We start from the raw sequence: 24,105 nt of genomic DNA on the forward strand, positions 1-24,105 counted from the left end.
TTAATGACCTTAACAGTACTGCTTTTTTTGTCATCGTTTTCTCACTCTCATGTTGTTTCAAACTTGTATGACTCTTCCTTCTGTGAAACACAAAAGAAGATATTATTGAAAAATGTCTTAGTGTTTTTTGTTTTTCTATATTTTCTATAGCTGACAATGTACCCCATTGACTTTCAAAATATGTTCTTCTTCTGTTCCACAGAAGAAAGAAAGCCAAGAAATGATGGAACAGTGTTAATTTGCTTCCTAATTGGAAAAAAGTTAACATTTAAAAAGCACATCATTCCAGTCAAACAGCAGATACTGTAATTTGCAATCTCTCATGTGGTGTGTTTGCTTAAACTATACCACAGCTATATACAATCTTCTCATGTCTTTATGTTCTCCATACTGTTATTTTTTATTTCCCCTCATCTCCTTGTGAGGGTGTTGAGTTTTTTTTTTTGTACTGCTTTCTCAAATGACAATGGACAGCATAGCACACAACGTTAATGAACGTACCCCTGGAGATAGACCAAACCGCTGCTCTACTGCCAATCCTTCCTCAAGGAATAACAAAATCCCCTCTAATACTGTTTGTACTGTAAGAGCAGCTGCTGTCCGCCTGCCATGACCCACTGCAGCCTTCATCAATACAAGACACAAACATTCATGAAACAGATAAATGCTGTCTCTCTATAATGCCCTGGATATTAGATGCATGGGCTCGATCCATCAAGCGGCAGCAGTTGTGATGCTTTTCGCTCAACGTCAGCACCATTATGACTCACACAAGGCATTTGGATTTCTTTCTGGGGGCGAATGTATTTTTTGCGTTTTATTCACTGAAGGTGTGACTTTTATTTGAGCAGCTGACATGGCTATAAACAAGCCTACAATTCAATAAATGAGTAAAGTCGAGTTTAATAGAGTGCTGCAGGAATAATATTTTTGTAGGTCAACCCAGAAGTTAGCACTTCTCTTGGCAAAAAAAGCCAATAGGATTTGTCCATTGGCTTTTGGATTATTTCAGAGAAAAAAAGCTCTGACTGTGACAAACAAAAGTTTAGTATTCTTACACATTTTGTCCATCAAGATAATCCTCACAAATTAGCATAATGAATTTTGACACCAAATACAATCTCCAAAAGCTAACGTTAGGCTATAAACAAAAGTTAGGCTTTTGCTTCTTGTCTGAACACAGCCATTTCACCTTTTTCTCTTTTATTACAATTCTGCTAGTCGTCTTCTGAGACTGCGACAGCTAAACCATCAACCATCAAACCTCGACACAGATCATGGTGTTATGTGACACAACCAACACAAATGATGATATCAAACCAAACATGCTATTTCTGGACCCCAAGCTTTGAAATAATAAGCTGATACACATGTCTTGTTCATGCTATGAAGACTAATCTTGTCTTGGTTGATTAAGATACTCTCTGTCTCTCTGGCTCTTTCTTTGATGATTACTCACTTGTTAAAGAGCCTCATCACAGGTCACTTTAACCTCAATGACAATCATAGTCTAAATGCAATAGTTATTATTGTGCAACCACGAGCACTAATGCCTCTCGGTCATCTAGTCAGAGCTATTTCCCTGACATTGTTCCGCAGACGAATCCCTGAAGGGGGGTGAAGGGTTTCTGTTGCTAATGACTTGATTTGGCCTGGTTGGATGCATAGATGGATGGATAGATGAATGGGAGCTGTGGGCAGTTGCATGTTGCTGTGTTTGACATAGGACAATATGTTCTTCCCCTGATAGTGACTAATTGGATGAAATACAAAACCCAGACTGACATAAGAGCATCTATAAATAGATGATAGCAAATAATTGAAACCCCAAGGGCACTTAAAAGCGTCAGCACATGTTCACTGAGAAGGTTTTATATTGCATACACTATTGTTCAAAAGTTTGGAATAATGAAGATTTGTTTAATGTTTTTGAAAGAAATCTCTTATGCTCAAGGCCGTATGTATTTGATAAAAAATAAAGAAAAACAGTAATATTTTAAAATATTTGTACAGTTTAAAATGTATTCCTTTATTACAGTGTAGTTTATTCTTGTGGTGACGAAGCTGAATTTTCAGCAGTTATTACTCATCAGTGTCACATGATCCATTTTCATTTTTGTGATTTTAACATGTAAACAAAATGTTCTGGTGCACCCTGACAAGAAAATAAAGGGAAAATACAACATTAGCTTAAAACATATTTCACAATTCGATTTGAGATTTGATTTAGATTCACAAGCTGTTTGGTTTATTTCAATTTGATACAGGTTTTGATACATGGCAAATTTCCTCAAAGAAAAAATCTCTCTCAATTAATGCTACAAACTATTCAGGGAACCCCAGATATCATAATATTAAAGGTTAAAATTAACGATAACACTTTACAATAAGGTTTCATTAGTTAACTTTTTACTTATCATGAACTGAGAATGAACAATACTTCTACAGTATTTATTAATCTTAGTTAATGTTAATTTCAACATTTACTAATACATTATTAAAATCAAAAGTTGTATTTGTTAATATTAGTTAATGCACTGTGAACTAACATGAACAAACAATGAACGACTAGCATTGACAAAGATTAATTATTTTATTATTTTTAAATAATCAATTATTATTGATTATTTATTAATTAATTAATTAGCTAATTTTCTACTCTTGTGAGGTTTATTGCACCTCAAATATTTCACAATATTAGTGTGACCAAATAAATGCTGCCTTGGCGAGCATAAGAGACTTCTTTTAAAAGCATTTAAAAAAAAAATCTTAATTAGATATGACTTTTGACTGGTAGTGCATGTGTCACAAAGTAATTATGCAGAGGGATTCATTTATTAAGATTTGAATGTCTGTCTCTATATTTCCATAAACACCATTATTTTGTGACAGCAAACTGGAAACGGGACGGTTGATATAGTCGAGTTAACAGTGTTACTGTGTTGTGGTGGTCCCAAAGGAATTGATGGGCCCGCTGCCTTCCAGGATGAGGGTCAGGAGCTGGGCAACCAGATTCAGATCCTGACAGTGGGCCACTCACCTGCCCAGGAGAGCGAGGCAGAGGGCCAGGGTGAGGCAGTGGGCAACACACAGTCACAGGGCAAACAGGACCTACGGGTCACCATGCTGAAGAAAGGTACACCAGCGATAGTCCTCGGAGTAACACAAACGAGAGTGGAGAGAGAGACAGATGGAGAGGCCACTATGATCATGATGACTAAGCCATGCACATTCACTGATTGTTCTTCAGTATTACTGATCTCCTAACATGCAAAAAAACATGTTCTTGTAATATCATCATATGGCGACTAACACTTTTAGATCTACTTACATGCTATAGCATTTATATTCAGTGTCTGCCTCTCTCTCCTCCTTCTGTGACATTTTTAGATTAGATCATGTCTACTGTCTGCATGACTTTTTAGAGCTGGTTTGAGCCGAACTGGACTGTGGACAATCATTTGCATCTCTTTTTCTGCTAATTTGTTGAACAGACAAAAAGTGAATAGTGTTTTTTTCTTTTCAAATGTACTCCGTTTGTTGCGTCTACTGAATTTCATGCCATATGCTTTTTTGGCATCAGAGTGCAGTTATTTACAGTGTTGTTTGCAGTGCATAATGCCTCCATGTTTGCTTTATGCCTGCTGCTGTTCTCTCCTCATGTTCTGTTATCGGATTATTTGATTAGCACCTCAAAAAAAATTTCTTGTTCGAAGGAATCTCCAGTAGCATGAACTTCGATGAAGAGGAGGATGAAGATGATTTGGTCAGCTCAAGTTCATCTCAGCTCAACAGCAACACAAGACCTGGCTCTGCCACCAGCAAAAAGTCCAGCAAGGTAGCATTTCTCTGCTTTTTTAGAAGTGTTCATTAATGACTTCAATAAATTAAGTAGATTTTTCAGTTTTACACAATGTTAACTATAGATGCAGACAGCAAGGAGGCATGGAGGGAAACAAATCATGGTTACCATAGTTACCAATTAATTGCTCTGAGGTGAATAAAGAGAAATATTTATGTCCACTGAAGGCAAATTTGAAGAACCCCAGGGCCGGCGGATTTATGCATATAGGCATTCTAGGCACATGCTCGCACGTTCAGGATGGCCTAATTACAATGAGGACAAATAACATTTTTTAATTATTATTATTGGTTCATTCTAATGCTAAAACTCTGTAAGACAATTACTTTGGGAAAAAACAACAACATTTTAAATATCGTCACTGTCTGGCAGAAACTTCATATCTCCACATTTACACATGAGACTTGGGCAAAACCACTGGAAGGCAAGCCTGCAACCTTTAGCCAAAAAAGCTTAATGGCTAATTAACACTGCAGCTTTGGTGGCACGCAGCGAAGGAGACAAGAGACTGTTTTTTTTTAAGAGAAGGCAGAGGAATGTCGTGACAGCTAGGACTCGGTATATGGCATTACCACAAGCAAATGTGTAGTAGTATTTAATAATAGGTGTTGTGTAATATTACTGTAAAATTTTCAACTTAAAAAGTTTTCATGCTGCCTTAATTTTACGTCTAGTCAACTTGAAATGTGAAGTTGTACTAAGTGACAACTTGGATATTTGAGTTGACTAAACTTAACATTTTAAGGTGGCACGAACACTTACATTTTTAAGTTCAATCATGTTTTTACAGTGTTTCGTGATATTGTATCAGTGTTTTCTTTCTTTAGCTTTCAGGTTTTTTTCAGTTATAAGACTTGAATGACTATTAGTGACATGCACTATTTTAATGAATAAATAGAAAATTAACAATTTAATTATAAATATTGTATTATATTGTTGTTTAACGAAAAAATAAATAAAATAATGTGTTCTCTTTATGGCTTCAAGGTTTCAACAAATGAATTAGACTTGAATTGTAATGATTTATGACTGCTGTGTATGCCTAATAATGATATAACACTTTATAATGAATGAAGGTAACAAAATGCAAAGATTTTAATTTATGGCTTTCCTTGGCTTTCAGATTTCCACAATAAAATTACAATTACATTTTTAGTGACGAGTATTACTGCTATGTATGCCCAATAAAGCTGTTTTTTAATGAAAAGATACAAATTTAATCTTAAATGTGGTTTAATGCACACTGTAGTGACCAGTAATCTACAGCTAATAGAGCAATTTGTGCTCTTTTTTTCCGCAGTAAAGCACATTTCACAAACATTGCAGTCCTACTGTACGTTTACTAGAGATATAACACCAAATATACAACATTATTCACAAGACAAATGCGCTAATACACAAAAAAACTTTGTAATGTAAACTGTTACTGACTATCATAAAACTCTAAACGCTGGCCACTGACATCAATGCCATTATATGATATGATGAGGTGCCTATAACGTGATCCAAGTTAGCCGTTACGCTTTTTCTAATGGTAAGAGCCACAGACCCTCATATCTCCCTATAATAAGACAATCTCTGGACTAGGAAAGCACAAGACATGGGCAGTGTCCAAAAACTTTACCCAAAAACCTTACGAGGCAATGACTTACTATAGCAGGCAGCGTCAAAGACAAAATTCTATAAAAATGGCTGCGCGTTTGTTTCTCTGGCGCATAAGGTCTATAACCAAGTCATGATAGGCCATGCTCAATATGCAACACTCAATTTTTTTTAACAAGGTGAAGGTCACTGCTTGTTCAATCCTGTCTTTTCTGAGATATTTAAATTGAAGGTTGGCTGTTATTTTAAGCAGTCTCTGTGCGTTAGCTCCAAGTGTGAACTCCGCAGTTGTGTTACATGTACAGTGCTGACACAAGCAGGCTGTGTTTTGTCATGCTAGGATGTATTCTCTTGTGTCTATCTTGGCACAAAGCCTGCAATGCTGGACATGGAGGGGTCATAGTCCTGTTGTTTCCTATGGCAACAGTGAAATGATTACTTTCTTAAAATAACTTGATGAAAACCGTGCCTGTTTGAAGCCCCTTTTCTTGCCAATGTCTAATTGGTGATTTCTCTGTAGTCTGTACGGTGTTTTATAGAAATGTACAATAATTATTGCTATAGTTGTATATAGTTCATTAATTAAACACATTTCCCCCCGGTTTCACAGACGAGGCTTAAACTAGTCCCAGACGAAAATGCATGTTTGAGCCATTTTAAATGAAAGCAACTTGCACTGACATATCTTAAAATATGTCAGTGCCATTGTTTTGTCTCAAGATGCACACGAGTAATGTTTTTTTTTTATAAAAGCTACTTAAATGCCCTTATTGAACTGTGAATAAGGCCTAATTCTGGCTTAAAGGGATACTTCACCTCTGGAAAGATGAATGTGTATTTAAAATGGGTCATTTATGTAGAAGAAATGTGAAATTATTTTTGAATTTGGAGCTTTCTAGACTGAGAAAAGCCAGAAAATGTATTTTTGGCTTATGTGGATGAAAGACAACAACTCCCAGAATGCACTTGCTTCGCTGCCCTAGGAGGCCACGCCTACCGGTAACAGAGCACAGTAGTTAAACAACAAGTCTAGGCAACTAGTGAGTCTCCGTGATGAGTCTGCCCGGGATTTCGAGATCGCCCAAAATGTCCGGGATTCGGCTTTTGCGTTCTACAGTCGCCATTCATTATGTTTACTGTGGCGAGCAGGACGAGGCCGAGGGCGTGATTACTGATGAGCGACACCTGTGAGACGCACCGGTCTCGTATCTCTCACGGAGGAGCGGGAATTTTCTTAGCAATGTTAAAACGCACATCAACCGATCACTTTGTTTAGCGTTCATGTAAACACTACATTCAGATTCACCAATCGGAATGAATTCAGTTAGATTGAAACAAAAGGTGTGCATGTAAACAATGAATGGCGACTGCAGAAAGCAAAAGCTGAATCCCTGACATTTTGTACGATCTCGACGGCCGGACATGTCCGGGAAAAAGAGGATGAATGGTAACCCCTACTACTCAGCTTTCTCCTACTAAGTTACTCAGCTTTCTCCACAGAACAAGAGCCTGCTAGCTTAGCTTCCAAAAAAGATGTCTGACACTATGTGTACATTCTGTGAGTGAGATCCCACCCTCTATTGGCGGGTTGAGAACATGCGGGACAGCTCCTACTACTGGCTGTAGTCTTTAGCCTCTGGCCAAAAAATCCTCCGATGACGCAAAATGATGATTTTTGCGTCATCGGAGGATTTTTTCCAGACAAAAAATACATAAATCTCTCGTCTCAGGGGGATATGAGGGTGGAAAGCACAGTAATTTGAAAATACTACAGGTTTCTACTAATACAAAGCTTAATGCTAAATCCTGAAGTATCCCTTTAATCTAAGCCATGGCTGTGAAACCAGGCCATTATGTATTTTATCTCGCTTTCCATGTATGGGGAATCAATCATCATGTAGGCCCTATCCATTATTTGTAGATAAGCCAGATGGGGAGAATACCTGTGGTGTTGTGCAGTGTGATTTTGAAGAATATTTGTTTTCTAAGTTGTGTATAATTATTATACAGGTCCTTCTCAAAAAATTAGCATATTGTGATAAAGTTCATTATTTTCCATAATGTAATGATAAAAATTAAACTTTCATATATTTTAGATTCATTGCACACCAACTGAAATATTTCAGGTCTTTTATTGTTTTAATACTGATGATTTTGGCATACAGCTCATAAAAACCCAAAATTCCTGTCTCAAAAAATTAGCATATTTCATCCGACCAATAAAATAAGTGTTTTTAATACAAAAAAAAAAGTCAACCTTCAAATAATTATGTTCAGTTATGCACTCAATAGTCAATACTTGGTCGGGAATCCTTTTGCAGAAATGACTGCTTCAATGCGGCGTGGCATGGAGGCAATCAGCCTGTGGCACTGCTGAGGTGTTATGGAGGCCCAGGATGCTTCGATAGCGGCCTTAAGCTCATCCAGAGTGTTGGGTCTTGCGTCTCTCAACTTTCTCTTCACAATATCCCACAGATTCTCTATGGGGTTCAGGTCAGGAGAGTTGGCAGGCCAATTGAGCACAGTAATACCATGGTCAGTAAACCATTTACCAGTGGTTTTGGCACTGTGAGCAGGTGCCAGGTCGTGCTGAAAAATGAAATCTTCATCTCCATAAAGCTTTTCAGCAGATGGAAGCATGAAGTGCTCCAAAATCTCCTGATAGCTAGCTGCATTGACCCTGCCCTTGATAAAACACAGTGGACCAACACCAGCAGCTGACATGGCACCCCAGACCATCACTGACTTTGGGTACTTGACAATGGACTTCAGGCATTTTGGCATTTCCTTCTCCCCAGTCTTCCTCCAGACTCTGGCACCTTGATTTCCGAATGACATGCAAAACTGTGCAACAGTCCAGTGCTGCTTCTCTGTAGCCCAGGTCAGGCGCTTCTGCCGCTGTTTCTGGTTCAAAAGTGGCTTGACCTGGGGAATGCGGCACCTGTAGCCCATTTCCTGCACACGCCTGTGCACGGTGGCTCTGGATGTTTCTACTCCAGACTCAGTCCACTGCTTCCGCAGGTCCCCCAAGGTCTGGAATCGGTCCTTCTCCACAATCTTCCTCAGGGTCCGGTCACCTCTTCTCGTTGTGCAGCGTTTTTTGCCACACTTTTTCCTTCCCACAGACTTCCCACTGAGGTGCCTTGATCCAGCACTCTGGGAACAGCCTATTTGTTCAGAAATTTCTTTCTGTGTCTTACCCTCTTGCTTGAGGGTGTCAATGATGGCCTTCTGGACAGCAGTCAGGTCGCCAGTCTTACCCATGATTGCGGTTTTGAGTAATGAAACAGGCTGGGAGTTTTTAAAAGCCTCAGGAATCTTTTGCAGTTGTTTAGAGTTAATTAGTTGATTCAGATGATTAGGTTAATAGCTCGTTTAGAGACCCTTTTCATGATATGCTAATTTTTTGAGACAGGAATTTGGGGTTTTCATGAGCTGTATGCCAAAATCATCAGTATTAAAACAATAAAAGACCTGAAATATTTCAGTTGGTGTGCAATGAATCTAAAATATATGAAAGTTTAATTTTTATCATTACATTATGGAAAATAATGAACTTTATCACAATATGCTAATATTTTGAGAAGGACCTGTATATGCATCGTTTATGCTTTTATTAATTGAGAGACTACACGGACTGTCAGGTACAGGCTTGACTTGATAATCCAGATTCAAGAGGCTTGACGCAGATGAATGACGAAATAACATTTAGGAACAATAATGAGAAACACCAGCATGAAACGTTAACACAAGACAGTGAACAGAGAATAGGCTTGTTTGAGATGAGCAAAATCTGCGCAGAACCGATCACAAGTGATCACCGCGAGATGCATGCCGGTTAGAAATGTGTCCGAGTGCGGTCCGACTTGCTCTGATGTCATGCTGACGTATGTCAAAAAAACTCTCGCAATCGCAAGGCGCACGTGCCGGATTCAAAAGCACGATGGGAAACGACTTGCTGACGACAAAGCTTAATGCTCATTGGATTCAACGACCCTGATGTAGGCCTATTGATCTCTTTTCAAAGGTTTCTCATTCCAGTTTTACTCTGATATCATGTTTTAGGTGTATACATTATTTGTGAATATTCCCAAACTCTCTGACAGTGCGATCTCTTAATGGGTTATGTGATGTCATTTTTATAAAAAAATTATATAAAAAACACGTGTCTGTATTAAAGAAAAAAAGGTTGATAAACACGTATTTGGAATGTAATTAAATAACAAGTACTTTGGGTGTCTTGTTCATTATATTTATTTTCATATAGCAACAGAACTTAAATTACATCCAGTTTATTAGCAACACCGTGCAAGGGCGTGAATCCCGTGAATCCCGCGATATCAGTCTTTGATCTCACAGGTCTCAGATCCACAGATCCAAGAGATCTGTCCGGCTTGCCTGCACTTTTTTCGCTCCTCCTCTCACTGCAGCCGCCTAACCTCGCATACATTTCAGGTGAGGCAAGGCACATCTCAAACAAGCCTATGACTGAGGGTTTAAAATACACTGGAATGATGACAAGAGGCTAAATGAAGGACAGGTGTAGGTGATTAGTTTACATGATACAAACCAGGCAACCTATGGAAACTAACAAGATAACAAATGAGACATGGGAAACAGGAACTAAAAACACAGGAACTGAACATAGGCACAACAAGACAAAAGAAAATCAAAATAGTGAAATAGATTTGCACTTTTAAAAATGTGTATATATATGTGTATATATATATATTTTTTATTTTTATTTTTTTATTTATTGTTTAGAAATGTTTATAAATAAAAATGGTTTGTAATAATCAACAAATGTACATTTCTTTCAACTATAATTAATCTATAATTAACCGGGAACGATTTCTTTCTGCTCGATCAATGCGAAAGGAGGCAACCTCAGCTTCCACCCCATTGGCCAATGAGCCATCCATCGACGTGGATGACCTGGAGGAGTTCATTCTCAGACCCGCCCCCCAAGGGGTGACTGTGAAATGCAGGATCACACGAGATAAGAAGGGCATGGACAGGGGCATGTACCCCACATACTACCTCCATCTGGAGAGGGAAGACGGCAAGAAGGTCAGACACACCGAAACACTGATTATTCCCAATTTTTCTAAAGAGTTTTGGCTTATTTGTAATTCATCATTGTTGTGCACCAGCAATCAAGACCTATCAGTGATACTCCATTCCTCCAATTTGCCGAAGTGCTTGACATGATTGATTCTGATGAAAGTAACCAAATTTAGCCCACAGAGATATTTAGCAGCTATATATGACAATTAACCATAATATTGCTTCCCTGGGCAAATGTTTATCTTAAAAATATCATGGCTAATCGTAAATCACATAAAAATAATGTGTTCTATGATGCATCTTATTTACCAAATAGAATGAATATATATATATATACGTTATACACACACACTCAGCTGTATGTGTATTAGTTGTTTATGCCATTCCTCAAAATACGGAAACACTTTCTCAGAATGTTTATATAAGGTCTCTTTCTCTGATGAATCTTTTGATGTCAGTTTTGTGCTGCTGTTCGGTGCCCAATTAAATTCTGTCACACTTTAGGTTTTCCTTTTAGCCGGGAGGAAGAGAAAGAAGAGCAAAACATCCAATTACCTCATCTCCATCGACCCAACTGACCTATCACGAGGTGGCGAGAGCTTTATTGGCAAACTGAGGTATAGTTAAAGATGATTCATCGTGTCGTGTGATTCATAAGGTAACCTAAATCTATGCTGTTCTTGTAAAGATAAGAGAAAAGTGTCTCTTTCTAAACATTCGAGGGGGAGCTTTAATTAGTTTAATGAGCATTTTTTAAAAACAAACTTAATATGAAATATGTTAAAATGCCATAATTCTTATTAGTACAAAAATTGCTTTAATTTTTTTTTCTTTTGATTTGGGGGTGAAATATGGATAGACATAGTCTTGGCAGTCTTTGGTAGCCTCACCCTTTTTCTGTGACAGGATGCAGTCTTAATTGTAAGAGTTTCTTCAATAAGCGCAATGTCATCCCCACAGATCAAACCTTATGGGTACCAAGTTTACAGTATATGACAGCGGTTTGAACCCAGTCAAGACCACCTCCAGCCTAGAAGCAGGGAATCTACGACAGGAGCTTGCAGCGATCTGCTATGTGAGTTTGTGAGCATGGTGTTGGTCAGTGGCCAGCAGAGAGCCATCACCCAGCCCTAAGGGCACATTGGCCACTAGATCTTAGAGCCACGAGCAATGATGAGCCAAGTCTGACCTCTGCTGGTTGGTTTTGTGCATAGAAATACCACTGATAAAGGGAAAACGGGTTAAAATGATTTATTATTCTTTAAATTTGATAAATGACAATTATGTAAACATGGTGGCTAATTTAGATGTGAATGATTGTTTGTCTTCTGTTCTACAGGAAACTAATGTTTTAGGGTTCAAGGGGCCTCGAAAGATGAGTGTCATTATTCCTGGAATGAACATGGACCATGAAAGAGTCTCCATCAGGCCTCGAAATGTGAGTGCAGGGCTGTTTAGAATGCCTTTGTGTGTATAAATATGAAAAATAAACATGAAACAGAAGTTGTGATAGTCTTTTAGTCCCTGTCGTGATGGATATCTGAGTGAAACGGCTCGGAAAAGAAAAATCTAGGGCAGGACTTGATTTTGTCCATCGGTAATTGATTATTAGGGCACATGAATAATAATAAAAAAAGATGTTTACAGATAAATCATTTATAATAAATACAGCAATATTTCATAAAAAAAAATATGAACTGTCAATTTTGATTTGGATTTAATGAGCCAGAATCTCAAAAGGGTAAAGGTAGTTCTCAAAATATGGTGACAATCACTTAATTCTAGTAATGAAAAAGATTTCAACAATGTATTTTGTTCAATTTGCCAGGTGCTTAAAAAATATATTGTACCTATCTGGCAAAATACTATGCATTTGTTTGTTTATTCATTCATTCACTCAGCATTAGTACTACATCTACCGAGTGCAAAAAAGTAATTTTGTATAATATGAATAACATAAAAAGAATGTTTTACTGGTGTCATCAATGTGAAATGACTAGCACTATGAAAATACAAAAACCTTTGGAGGAAGAAGGAGAGGCAGTTCAAATGTGCACATGATAATATCATTGAAGACGTTATTAATTTGCATTTTACTTAAATCATTTACAGTATTTATGTATCATTTATGTTACATGAGCAGTAAAATACTATGTAATGTCTGTTTTGGGCCAGTGCAGAACAATAGTCATGGGAAACCAATAAACGCTGACCTATATTTTATATACAGATGTTAGTATTAGCAGCAAAGTTACATGCTCTAATGGAAAGCTAATCCTCCCCCACATCTGTCTATCGCAGGACCATGAGTCTCTACTGGCTCGATGGCAGAACAAAAGCACTGAGAGTGTGATAGAGCTCCACAACAAGACGCCTGTGTGGAACGATGATACTCAATCATATGTGCTCAACTTCCATGGCAGAGTCACACAAGCATCTGTCAAAAACTTTCAGATCATTCATGACAATGACCGTGAGTGAAACAAAAGCATACACACCACATACTCTAGAGATGGATTTTATTTGGTCTTTACTGTACCGAAGAATAGCAGTTCATTTTTCTGTATTCTCGCTCTTTTCTGTATACAGCGGATTACATTGTGATGCAGTTTGGTCGCGTAGCAGAGGATGTCTTCACAATGGATTACAACTACCCCATGTGTGCCCTGCAGGCATTTGCTATTGCTCTGTCCAGCTTTGACAGCAAGCTAGCCTGTGAGTAGCCGTGTCTCTCTGCCAGCCACAACCACGAAAGAACCCAGCCAGACTGCTTTACAAGCTGAATCACTGAGTCAAGGGCTGCGGTGAACTCCACGGCAGCAGAGTCCCTCTCAAGATCCTCCTTTGAAGGCATGAATGTGTATAGAGTTTGTGTCTTTGTGTGAATGTGTGTGAACAAGGTGTGTGTGTGTGTGTGTGTGTGTGCGTGTGTGAGTGAGGTTTCTGCTCTTTTCTTTTTTTTTTTAAAAGGGCATCACAGTTGGGGGAAAGCACAAAGACTTCACAATTCAAGAGATTATCGGAATATGGTGCATTCATTTAAATCGACAGTCAAAATTCTCCTAGTCGCTTTCTTTACTTAACCGACAAGGTAACACTAACATTTTGCTAATGTGAAAATAAGGATCTTTTACAGTAGTACTTTTGTCCCTAAGATTAAAATCGTACGTCATTTTGCCATGGTCGTAATTCTAAAAAAAATTAATGTTCACTAACAGTTTGGATATTTTATTTAATGAACTTTTGTCAAATGATTTTCAAATGTGACATTTCTTGAGTTATACATGTCACGTGTGTCATTTAATGTATCGATTCATGCTTCACAAGGACTCCAAAGCCAGTATGAAGTATGACAGACTAACATATTTATCCACTATTTATGTATTTATAGATTTCCATTCCATCTTCTGCTTGTGTCTTACCCCATGTCCATAATTCACTGTGCTTCAAGCACAAAACTTGACCAGGGCGCCTTCACATCTGAGCTTTTGGTGCGGATTCATTACAATTCAACTGATGAATGTGTGACACTTCCACAAAATAGATGTAATCATTATCAGTTCATGTCCTTCTGCACTTAAACTGCCTCAATTATGCTATTTTAAATATTCCTAATTTTGTTTTGGAGGTCTCCTGCAATAGGTTTACATACATCCAGGGTTAAAAAAAAAACACACTTTCATTTTCTCATAATATGCATTGCAGCATCGCCTCATTTCTCATTCGCCCAACAAAACGCTCATTACCATATTTGAATTTCAGCTCCAGAGGCTTCTTCAGCACTTGTATACACACAGTGATATGAATAGTAGGCTAATGATGGCGTCAGTGTTCGCAGGCAGCCAATGAAGACCCTAGACTTGGATAGATGTCGATTATGCAAATTTGGTTCAAACCTTCGAAGGTTCGTGCAGAAAGTAAGATTGGAATTACTGACGACTCATTTCAGGCAGTTCAGAATCGGTTCTTTCTTTTGGGAGACAACAACTCCATTCATCGTGCATTTTAATCTTTGGAACTTTGTAGACCTATTACATTTACAAACAGCTATATGACATACTACTGTACATGAAAGGAAATAAACGAAAAAGCATAATGGGGCACTTTAAAACAATTTATCTACAGTGTTTGAGTGGACATGAGATCCTAAAACAGTTGTAATGTCATTAGAAGCAACCAAAATGAATGGTTCACCAGTAGCTCGAGTGTGAAAGACCCAAATAGTGGCAGAAGTGTGTAGTAAATGTATTTTATGTGAGGGTCAATATCAGGGTAAGTACATTATCATCTCATACTGACCCACTACATCTGTAGGGGAATGTACTGAATGGAGCACTTTATTCAGAGATTAATGGCGGAAAGCTGTAAATATTGTGCCTTTGGACGAGACACTGCTTGAAGTTGGTGAGATGATACATTGTTTTTTTCAGACAGTGTTGTTTATCATGCAGCTACTTATAAGCTTCTGTCGTTGTTCTTGAGAACAACCTGTATATTTGCAGTATACTGGGCTGTACATTTCCAAAAAGATCAGGTTTAGTTGCCTGCTTGTGGAGTAGATGATTTTCCAGAACAGAGAAACTACTTATTTGACACAGTGAGACGACGAGTACTGTTTGTTTACATGCACTTTAAAAGTTCGATTTCGGTCGGCCTAAAATGATGATTTGCCATGTAAACACTTTAGTCCAATTGAAATTACACTAGTCGGATTTTTGCAAAGTCAGACTAACAGTCCTTGGTAACGTGATTGTAGCTGGATTATAACTGTGCATGTAAACATGCTTAGAGACAGTTTGTTCAAGTCATCTATAACATTTCCTGCTGCATGAAGATACAGTAGTTGTGAAATATGTGGCTGAACAAAGTGTCTGTGGAATTTACACAACTCAAATCATCATCCTTAATTGTACTATAGCTTGTACACTTCTGTGTCTTTGCTAAACAATGCAGATGAATAAAGAAGGGAAATTGTATGAAGTTGTATTATCAGTGTGGCAATTTAACTAACAAAATCAAAAAAACTGCTGTACCAATTGCCCTTAAAGCCAAATTATAAAGCATTGTAGAAGTCTTCAGATGGCCACACTGATTTACTAGCTCTGCTCCATTACGCATTAGCATGCCTTGAAGTTTATTTTTATCATGCCATTTTTCATTCCAGTTGAATGTCACAACAAAGTCTTGGAAATGGGATAAATCGAAACATTTTGGTCATTGAGTAAAATATAATAACATTAATGTTGGATGAATGTTTTCAAGAAATTAAATAATCCTAATTGTATTATCTGCCGAGTGCCCTTTCAAGTTTGTTGTCCATCAAATGGGGAAAAAACCTTCTTAAGTTCACAGCATTTTAGGTTTAAAATCATCTACTAATATTTAGAATGTTTGTATGTCTTATCAATCCAAGATAAATGCAAGAAATGTGCTGCAAATGGCATACCTTTTTTGTTACTATTCTCTTTGGTCATAAATAATGTGGCTTCAGACATCACATTTTGAAATATATATCTTTCCCTCCAGAAAAGTATTTTTACGGTTACTTTTTTAGATAAGAATATAAAGTGTATATTAAATTCTTTGGCCAAATTGCAAAGAAATATGTGTAAGTTATTAAAGTTTGTTTTTTAACTGCCTCGTGATACCATTCCAGCCCTTTCTATACTTTATGTAATGCTCTAACAGTTTTGGGTTTGCTCTAAATGGTTAAAAACACTGAAAATGAATGTGTTTTTCTGCTATTTTTTGTATGTTTGAAAAAAATCTCACCACTCTTGTGTTAAAGTGATAACGTATAACTGTTATGTCACACTGTTTTGTAAAATGTGTACATTGGTCAATATACAGTGTTTGTACTCAAGATATGAAAACAAATAAATTGAACGTGAATTTTCACATCTCAAATATTTAAGATTAAATCGTTTTATTTGCTGTACTTCAATGCTCATGAAATAATGTCCATACAAGCCATTTTGTTCAAACTTTTTATTGGCAAAGATTTTCTTTGGGAAAAAAAGAACTTAAAAGTGTTTATTATAACATAACATACTCTGAAAAATGTTCTCTCTCATGTTCTTTGAAACATTTGAAAGAAACCTTTAATTTTATTTTACTAGACAAGCCTAAATGATTACAGAGAAACTCAAAGTAATAGTTCACTTAAAAATAAAATAATTCTATCATCATTTACTCACCCTCAAGTTGTTTCAAACCTGTATGAATTTCTTTCTTCTGCTGAACACAAAAGAAGATATTTTGAAGAATGTCGGTAACCAAAAAGTTGATGGACCCCATTGACTTGTATAGTATTTTTTTTCTTACTATGAAAGTCAATGTGGTCCATCAAATGTCTGGTTACAGATAAATAACAGAAATTTATCTGTACATTCTGTAAATGACAGAATTTTCATTTTTAAGTGAACTATTCCTTTAAGCCTCCTTAAGCAAAGTGAGAAAGATTCACAGTAAGGTATGTTTATATAGAGGTCTAGAGGGTAATTAAACAGAAAACCTTTGTTTTATTTTGACCGACGGGTCACTTCTTCACCTTTTGTCTCTTGTGACGCATTCTAAGAGTCCCAGAGGCTTGATCTTCGGGAGACTCTGACCTATTGGAGATGACGGTTACCTCAGGTTGGTATGATTGTAGGAAGTCAAGGAGGTCTACCTCCTGTTCCTCGGGATCACATTCCACATCATCATTAAATCCCAGGCTCTCGGCTTCCATCAGTGGGTCTTCCTCCTTCTCTTCCGTCTCACCCTGCCTTTCTTCATTACGTTGATCTCCCTCCTCTTCATCACCATTTTCTTCCTCTTCACAGTCTTCCTCACCAGTTTCTTCCTCTTCACTGTCTTCCTCAATAGTTTCTTCCTCTTCATTCTCCTCCTCCTCTTCTTCTCTTTCATGTTCTTCTTCCTCCTCTTTCTCATATTTGCAGCCAACAGCGCCACCCTTTGGATAATGGAAAACGTGTCTGTGATCACTGAAAGTGATTTGTCGCCTTCTGCTTGGTTTCTGTTTCTCTTCTCCTTCACTTGGGCACTCTAATCTGTCATCATCCTCATCGATTTCTTTAGGAAGGCAGGGCTGGTCTTCTCTAACTTCTTCCTCATCTTCCTCCTCCTCATCATCTTCCTCCTCATCATCATCCTCTTCGTCTTCCTCTTCTTTTTCTCCTTCATTACTCTCCATGTTCACCTCCTCGTTTCCACGTGCATCATCAACAAGCTCATCCTCCTCTTCTTTCTCCATTCTCTCAGCAAGCTCCTCAGCTGTGGGTATGGTTTGGTCTGGTTCTTCTAGTATAACACTAGGAAATCTGCGCCTGCGGGAGGTCATGTCAAACTCTGGGTAGGTCTCATCTGGATATCCTTGGGAAGCAATGAATAAAATTAGACGCAAAATTCAAGGAACGATCAATTGAAACCGCAGCGGACCCAACATAAAACCTTGAGGTATACCTTCCCAGTCTGCAGTATAGGGCGCCTCCTCAGCCTCCTCCTCCGGCGTGGCTCCCTCTCGCAACTGTCTCTCCTTCATCATTTGAGTGATCTCCTTCAACTGTTTGAGCTTTCTCTCCTCACGCCTCCGTGTGCCCCGGCGTGACCTGAAATCAAAACAAGTCAGAGACTACGTTAAAACAACTAATAAAAAATCACAAATCAGAACCACTGCTAAAACACACCCACATCTCAATGATAATCATGAATCAAAATTGTACTTTATTGGATCAAAAATGTGCAAGAAGTATGTTCTGTGAATATACAAACACTTTTAAATATTTACATTTATGCATTTGGTAGATGCTTTTATCCAAAGCGACTTTGCATTCAAGGTACACATTTTAGAAGTAGGCTATGTGCATTCCCTGCTAACATCAAGCTCTACTGACTGAGCTACAATAAGGTTTTTTTTGTAGAAAAAAATTATATAATATTTTTATTTAATTTAAAAGATGGTATCAGCTACAGCTAAAACAGTAGCTAGAATAATCACAGACGAATAAGGCTGTGAATTTGCTCTTTTCCTTTTCAAAGGATTCCATTTCAGAGTGTCATGCAGATCATGTCAGTGCACTGTCAGCTCTTTGATCAAAAAGATGATGGATGGTGGAAGGAGAGAAATATACCTGGCAGATGGGTGGACAACTTTAGATATTCTCTTTTCTCTGACTTTTTCACTCATTCTGGCCTGCAGCTGCACCAGCTGACAAGTAGCTGTCAGGGAGACAATTGAATGAGGTTTAGAATAATGTTAGATACAGAGATTCACTCAAACGTGGCCGCCACACTCTGCAGTCTCATTGTGGCATGTGCCAAAAACTGGGATGCATGAGAATGAGAAATATTTTACACAAACTTTAAAAGCAAAATCTTTTTTTTTTTTTTTCTAGACTCAACAGAATTAATAAGAATAGTTTGATCATTTTATACACATGCTGGTACAGGGAGTGAGTGCTGTGCTGATGCTCTATCGGTTACTCCCTCCACCCTTTGGCATCCATTTTATGAATAGAGCTAAACCTCTTACTACTGATCCAAAAGACATGCAGTTAATTGGTGTTAGGAGCTGCTAGGCTTATAAAACATTACTTCTGATTGCTAATCCGGGTCGAATAAAAGGGAGAGAACAAAGCTTAGACAGGATCTTAATCTACCTTATCTGGAGTTGCATGTCGTTTAGCTACTGATATGCTGAGAATGCATGTAAAGAATAATCAGACATGTGGTTTAAAAAGGGTCACAACTTATCAATATATGGTGCTATTAAGATTATCTAGCATCTTTGTTAGGTATGTAAAGTTGTCCAACTAGAGTTGATGTATATGCAAACTCACGCATCTCTTCAAACGTGCATTCTGACTGCAGCATAGGGAATCTGCACTCTTGTTGATGAGGTTTGTCCTTACAGGTCAGCTGTTGAAAGATCAAGGTAAATGACACTGATTTTGCTACTAATAACCACATTAAAAAATAATGGCAAAAAAATGTATCATGGTTTCCACAAAAAAATTAAGCAGCACAACAGTTTTCAGCACTGATGATAATAAGAATGATTTCTGAAGGATCATGTTACACTGAAGACTGGGGTAATGGCTGCTGAAAATTCAGCGTAGCCATCACAGAAATAAATTTCATGTTAAAATATATGAAAGGTGCCGTATTGGAGAGAGTTGTTTCCCCCACCTCTTCAGACTCGATGCTCACGCTGGTTGCCATATTGAGGAAAAGCAACAGGAATGAGCGCATGCGACAATGGTAGGCAACAAGACTTACACTGTAAGTTGATCGTTTTTTTTATATGCCTCTGGTCACAGAGCTTTTTAGATGGATGCCGAGGCTTTTTAGGTCACATACAATCTGCGATCTCTGACCCAGTTAATTTGCTTGATTCCATGGCTGCAATATGCTGTGTTTTCCACCAACTGGCAACCCGTGGTGTCAAAATACTATTGGATAAATAGGCAATGGGTGAGATCACACAGACCAAAACAAAAACAGACATCCCGACACACATTTAAAATTTCCGATTACACTACCACTCAAAAGAGCAGAGCAGAGCAGAGCGGCACATATGGTAGTGTGTACTGTGTATATTAAAGCACCTGTTGGATCTTTATTCCAGGGGAAGTATTATTACAGGATAGCTGCTGAACACCGCAGATGTCCAAATAGCTTCTGATAAGACTCACCTTGAAGAACAGGTAGAGGATATAAAGGAAAATTCCAAAGCCGTAGACAGGGATGACCTGGCCCAGCAGATTCGGCTTGCGAACACCCTTGACTCTGGCAATTGCCTCAGGATTGTAATGCTTGATGTAATGAGAGTCAGTGTCCCAGTGATCATGATCTTCAGGGAATGAATGTCTGTGTCGTGAGGGAGGAAAATGCCCTGGCCCAACTTCAAAGCAAAAATAAAATAAAAAATAAATATATATAATCATTTACAGACACTGCACTCAAAAAGAGCAATTTCTAGTCAGTGAAACATAATTGAAAATTTTAACATGCAGTATAGTAAATTATATATTTTGTTCAGCCATTGAAAGTCACAATTTAAAAAAATATCCATGACTGTAGGAACCATGATTAATCAATGTCCTTCCAGTACAAACATTTACCATTGTAACTACAGTAAAAATAAATAAATAAACCGAAATTAAACAAATTGACAAAGATTCAGAAAGCTCCTTATAGGCTAAGGCTTTGAATGATCTTAAAAGACATTAAATATGATCATATTTAATGATTGTCACTATGGTTACCGTGCTAAAGTGTCAAAGATGTCATAAGGAATAAATTAGGATAGATTTGTTGTGGAAATGACATTGGGAAAGTGATCCTCACATTATGAATCCACACACGGGGAGGAGGTTGAGGTTAACGGGACCTGAGCACAGAGATCACAGGGATGGTCAAATCAGCGCTGAAATTACTGAAACAGTCAATGAGGGGTGAAGGATTATATTTATGTCTCATGATCATCATCTTACCATTCGACTGCACTGTTTCTTTCTTCACTCTGGGCAAAAATAATTTGGGTAGGAATAAAGACATGCAGAGGACGATGCAAGAGACGAAGGTGATCTTCTGACATGTTGAAACAGCCATATCGATACGTGAGAGGAAAAAGGTGATGTAGGACAAATGGTGAAGAGCGTCAACATCACGACATCACTTCTACGAAATTTCCTGTTGATTCGCTGAAGCGGAAATGACTGAAAACATTAATCCGACATCCGGTAGAGATTAGACTGACGACTCATTAAATCAGCTCACTCAGAATCATCAATCGCATTCGTGACATGTTATTAACCTGTTTTTATGAGATTATTTAGTCTTTCGCTCGTAATTGTATTTTTGTTCGCTGTCTTTACATGGATACAGGGGATCTGTCCGTACAAATATTTCACAATTAAATTTCACAAATGTAATGTTGTTCGTGTTCCTCTTGTTGTTATTCACTTGTTTGTCCGGTAGATGGCAGTACTGTGATGATTTTAGCGCTCATGAGGACTCATCAAAAGCCTCCTACACAGAACCTTTTGGTTGTGGACTATCTCCCTATGACATACATTCTAGTTTGTAATTCAATTAATAATAAAACAATTCATTTTATTTTGTATAAAATTAAAATGTATTTCCTAAAGTGTAACACAAAACATTAAATGTCACCACATATTATTGTGCTAACAATGATCTACTGATGCATTTCTGCCACATCATAAGAAAAATCTGATTATCAGACCATATCAACATACAGTAATATCAACAGTTTTACTGACTTACCCCATATATATATATATATATATATATATATAATTATTTTATTATATATAATAAAATAATAAGTGATATAGATATATTTATCTAATTTAATTAGATGTATTAATAAGATATGTAAAATATTATAAGTATCTAATCCTACCCTAGTTCTTTTTCCCTGCTATTTATGTAGAACCAGTCATGAAAAGGCTACACAGTCATTTCCATTTTTATGTTAATTTCTGTGTTTTTAAAATAATCCGTTCATGGCGTTCTCTAATACCTTTGAGCGCATAACATGCTCCACCTTAATGTGAAAATACCTTGTTGCTAAGCTAAATAAATATTCATAATTCATTTACATTTTCAATAATTCCTAATTAAAGTTTTGAGTTTTACCACATGCAGCTTTAATGAGCTCGTGGAAAAAGCATTTCCAGTTTTCAAAGGAATAGAGGAAATTGGAAAAGTGGATTGGTCCTTAAGTTTGGCATGGGGATGTAATGTGAGTCTGTGTGTGAGTGTGTGTGTGCTGATATTTCCTGCAGAGCTCAAACTCTTCCTCCAGGCCAGCTCATCTTTTATCTGTTTACTGAGCTGCTCTGTTATCAACGTTTTAACAACCTAATTATTCTTCATTAGGCTCAATTTAAGTACCACAGATGCACTGCCACATAAGTCGCACTGTGTCTGACACCTCACACGAGGCCTGTGCATAGTTATTTTTTCAAAATAAATAAAATGGTTTTGTCTGCTTTTCTATGAAAGTCTTAGTCCTCATATTGTTTATGCTAACAGGAAAATATGCCATTGACTCTTATGAAATGCTTGTGCCCCTTCCTGTCGTGTGAGCAATAGATTCACATACATGGCAATCAACACACCTTCACCAAACAAAATTGCTTTCAGAAATAGCAATCGTTTTCTTTCTCTATATTCATGCAAGTGATTTGTTGTGCAATGTCACCTTACTCAGTGGTGGCGGACCAGGTTCGCATCGAACCCCTTTTCGCTCTCTCTCTCTCTTTCTGGCTTTGTCTAAATCAGTCAATTTATTTCCAAATTGCAAGTTGAGTGCGAGAGAAAGGGCTTCTTTCACTGCTGGGGTGAAATATTAAATCAATGCACACTCCCACATGTCGAGTGGGCTTTAATTTTTTTATTTAATATTGATGGGAATGAAGCTGGCTTTGAGTGTCATGAAGGACATACTGTTGCAAATCCAGGGGCCTTTACATTCATGAAGGAGAGACAGTGATGGTGAGTGAATGTGCTGGATTAATGCGGACCTGTGAGGAAGCTTGGCGGCGTGGGCCAGGCCTTGAGACGCTGGCCAGTTGTCATCCTTCATTTATTATCATGAGGAGAGCAGGGCCGCAAATATGAGGCTTTGAATAATCTGGAGCGGTTCTGGAACAGATATATTGTCAGATGAATGCTCAAAAGAAGATGAAGAATCTGAGTTAAAATGCTTGCCAGACCTTCGACCGGTCTTCTTATTGTGGATAGGGGAAGCGTGTGAGTGTTTAGGAGTAAAACATAACTGGACAGTACTGCGAACGTGCTGATGATGTACAGTATTATGCGGTGAAGAGAGGAAGCAGATGGGGATCCTGATTAAGGCTGAAACGCAGTGTAAATAGTAATCTGATCTGCAGTGTCGTGCCTGTGGGAAAGCAGCTTGGGTTTTGGCCAGAGAGCACTGATGTCCTAAACCAGCACAAGACGTCACATTACTCGCTGCTGCACCCCTGACTCAGACAGAGGGTGAAGGGTCAAAGTTCAATTGTTAGCAAGCGTTTTGTACTGTATTTTGTCCAGTATTTGAATATTGTTTTGTGAATTGTATCCTCCAATGATCATAAAATATTTTTAAAGCACTCGAGTAAAGAAGAGATCAGTCCAGGTTCATTTATATTATTAGGATGATGTTAATGGAAGGTGGATATGTTCTCATGACAATATTGATTTTATTTTAAATGTTGTCATTTTATACATTAATCACAATATTTGTATTGTTTTGTGCTTAAATGTTTTTTTTTATACTGTTTGGGTTTGGTAAGTAAAAACAGTAAAAAATATATAGTTAAAAACAGTAATATTGTGAAATATTATTACAATTTAAAATAACTTATATATATATATATATTTTTTTTTAACATGAAATTTATTCTTGTGATGGCAAAGCTGAATTCTCAGCATCATTACCTCAGTCTTTAGTGTCACATGACCCTTGAGAAATCATTCTTATGCAAGATTTGGTCCCCAAGAAACCTTTTTTATGATTATCACAGTTGAAAACAGTT

General features: G+C 37.6%; 2 protein-coding genes across 6 annotated transcripts in view; one reads left to right on the forward strand and one right to left on the reverse strand.

The window, feature by feature from the left end:
• Positions 1-13,454, forward strand: part of tub (TUB bipartite transcription factor) — a 125,897-nt gene extending 112,443 nt beyond the window's left edge. For 3 of the 4 annotated variants that reach the window (XM_056268526.1, XM_056268528.1, XM_056268527.1), the window contains 8 exons: positions 2,960-3,136; positions 3,717-3,838; positions 10,343-10,534; positions 11,036-11,148; positions 11,492-11,606; positions 11,871-11,969; positions 12,833-13,004; positions 13,121-13,454. In XM_056268526.1, coding sequence (XP_056124501.1) covers positions 2,960-3,136; positions 3,717-3,838; positions 10,343-10,534; positions 11,036-11,148; positions 11,492-11,606; positions 11,871-11,969; positions 12,833-13,004; positions 13,121-13,254 — 1,124 coding nt within the window. In that variant the 3' untranslated portion in view covers positions 13,255-13,454. The remainder of the gene's footprint in view (positions 1-2,959; positions 3,137-3,716; positions 3,839-10,342; positions 10,535-11,035; positions 11,149-11,491; positions 11,607-11,870; positions 11,970-12,832; positions 13,005-13,120) is intronic. The other variant, XM_056268529.1, reaches the window with a different exon arrangement.
• Positions 13,455-17,018: 3,564 nt separating this feature from the next.
• ric3a (RIC3 acetylcholine receptor chaperone a) lies at positions 17,019-21,213 on the reverse strand. 2 transcript variants are annotated; one of them, XM_056268669.1, is made up of 7 exons: positions 21,028-21,149; positions 20,885-20,924; positions 20,227-20,435; positions 19,372-19,450; positions 18,664-18,751; positions 17,996-18,141; positions 17,019-17,905 (listed from the first exon to the last, which is right to left on the reverse strand). In XM_056268669.1, exons 1-7 carry the CDS (start codon positions 21,028-21,030, stop codon positions 17,070-17,072), a joined length of 1,401 nt encoding a protein of 466 aa, XP_056124644.1. In that variant the 5' UTR covers positions 21,031-21,149; the 3' UTR covers positions 17,019-17,069. The 2 variants fall into 2 exon arrangements, with proteins under 2 accessions (XP_056124644.1, XP_056124643.1); XM_056268668.1 differs by lacking the exon at positions 20,885-20,924 and having other exon boundaries at positions 21,028-21,213.
• Positions 21,214-24,105: the final 2,892 nt, after the last annotated feature.

This window comes from Rhinichthys klamathensis, unplaced genomic scaffold (genome assembly GCF_029890125.1).
Source record: "Rhinichthys klamathensis goyatoka isolate OS25496 unplaced genomic scaffold, OSU_Roscu_1.1 h1tg000275l_1, whole genome shotgun sequence".
NCBI classification, from domain to species: domain Eukaryota; kingdom Metazoa; phylum Chordata; class Actinopteri; order Cypriniformes; family Leuciscidae; genus Rhinichthys; species Rhinichthys klamathensis.

Excerpts from the sequence above, each read along its gene's own strand:
- ric3a (XM_056268668.1), bottom strand. The coding sequence starts at position 21,145 with ATGGCTGTTTCAACATGTCAGAAGATCACCTTCGTCTCTTGCATCGTC. Across the intron at positions 20,436-21,027 it reads AGAAACAGTGCAGTCGAATG|TTGGGCCAGGGCATTTTCCT; the intron begins GTAAGATGATGA and ends TTTGCTTTGAAG. Across the intron at positions 19,451-20,226 it reads TCCTCTACCTGTTCTTCAAG|CTGACCTGTAAGGACAAACC; the intron begins GTGAGTCTTATC and ends ATCTTTCAACAG.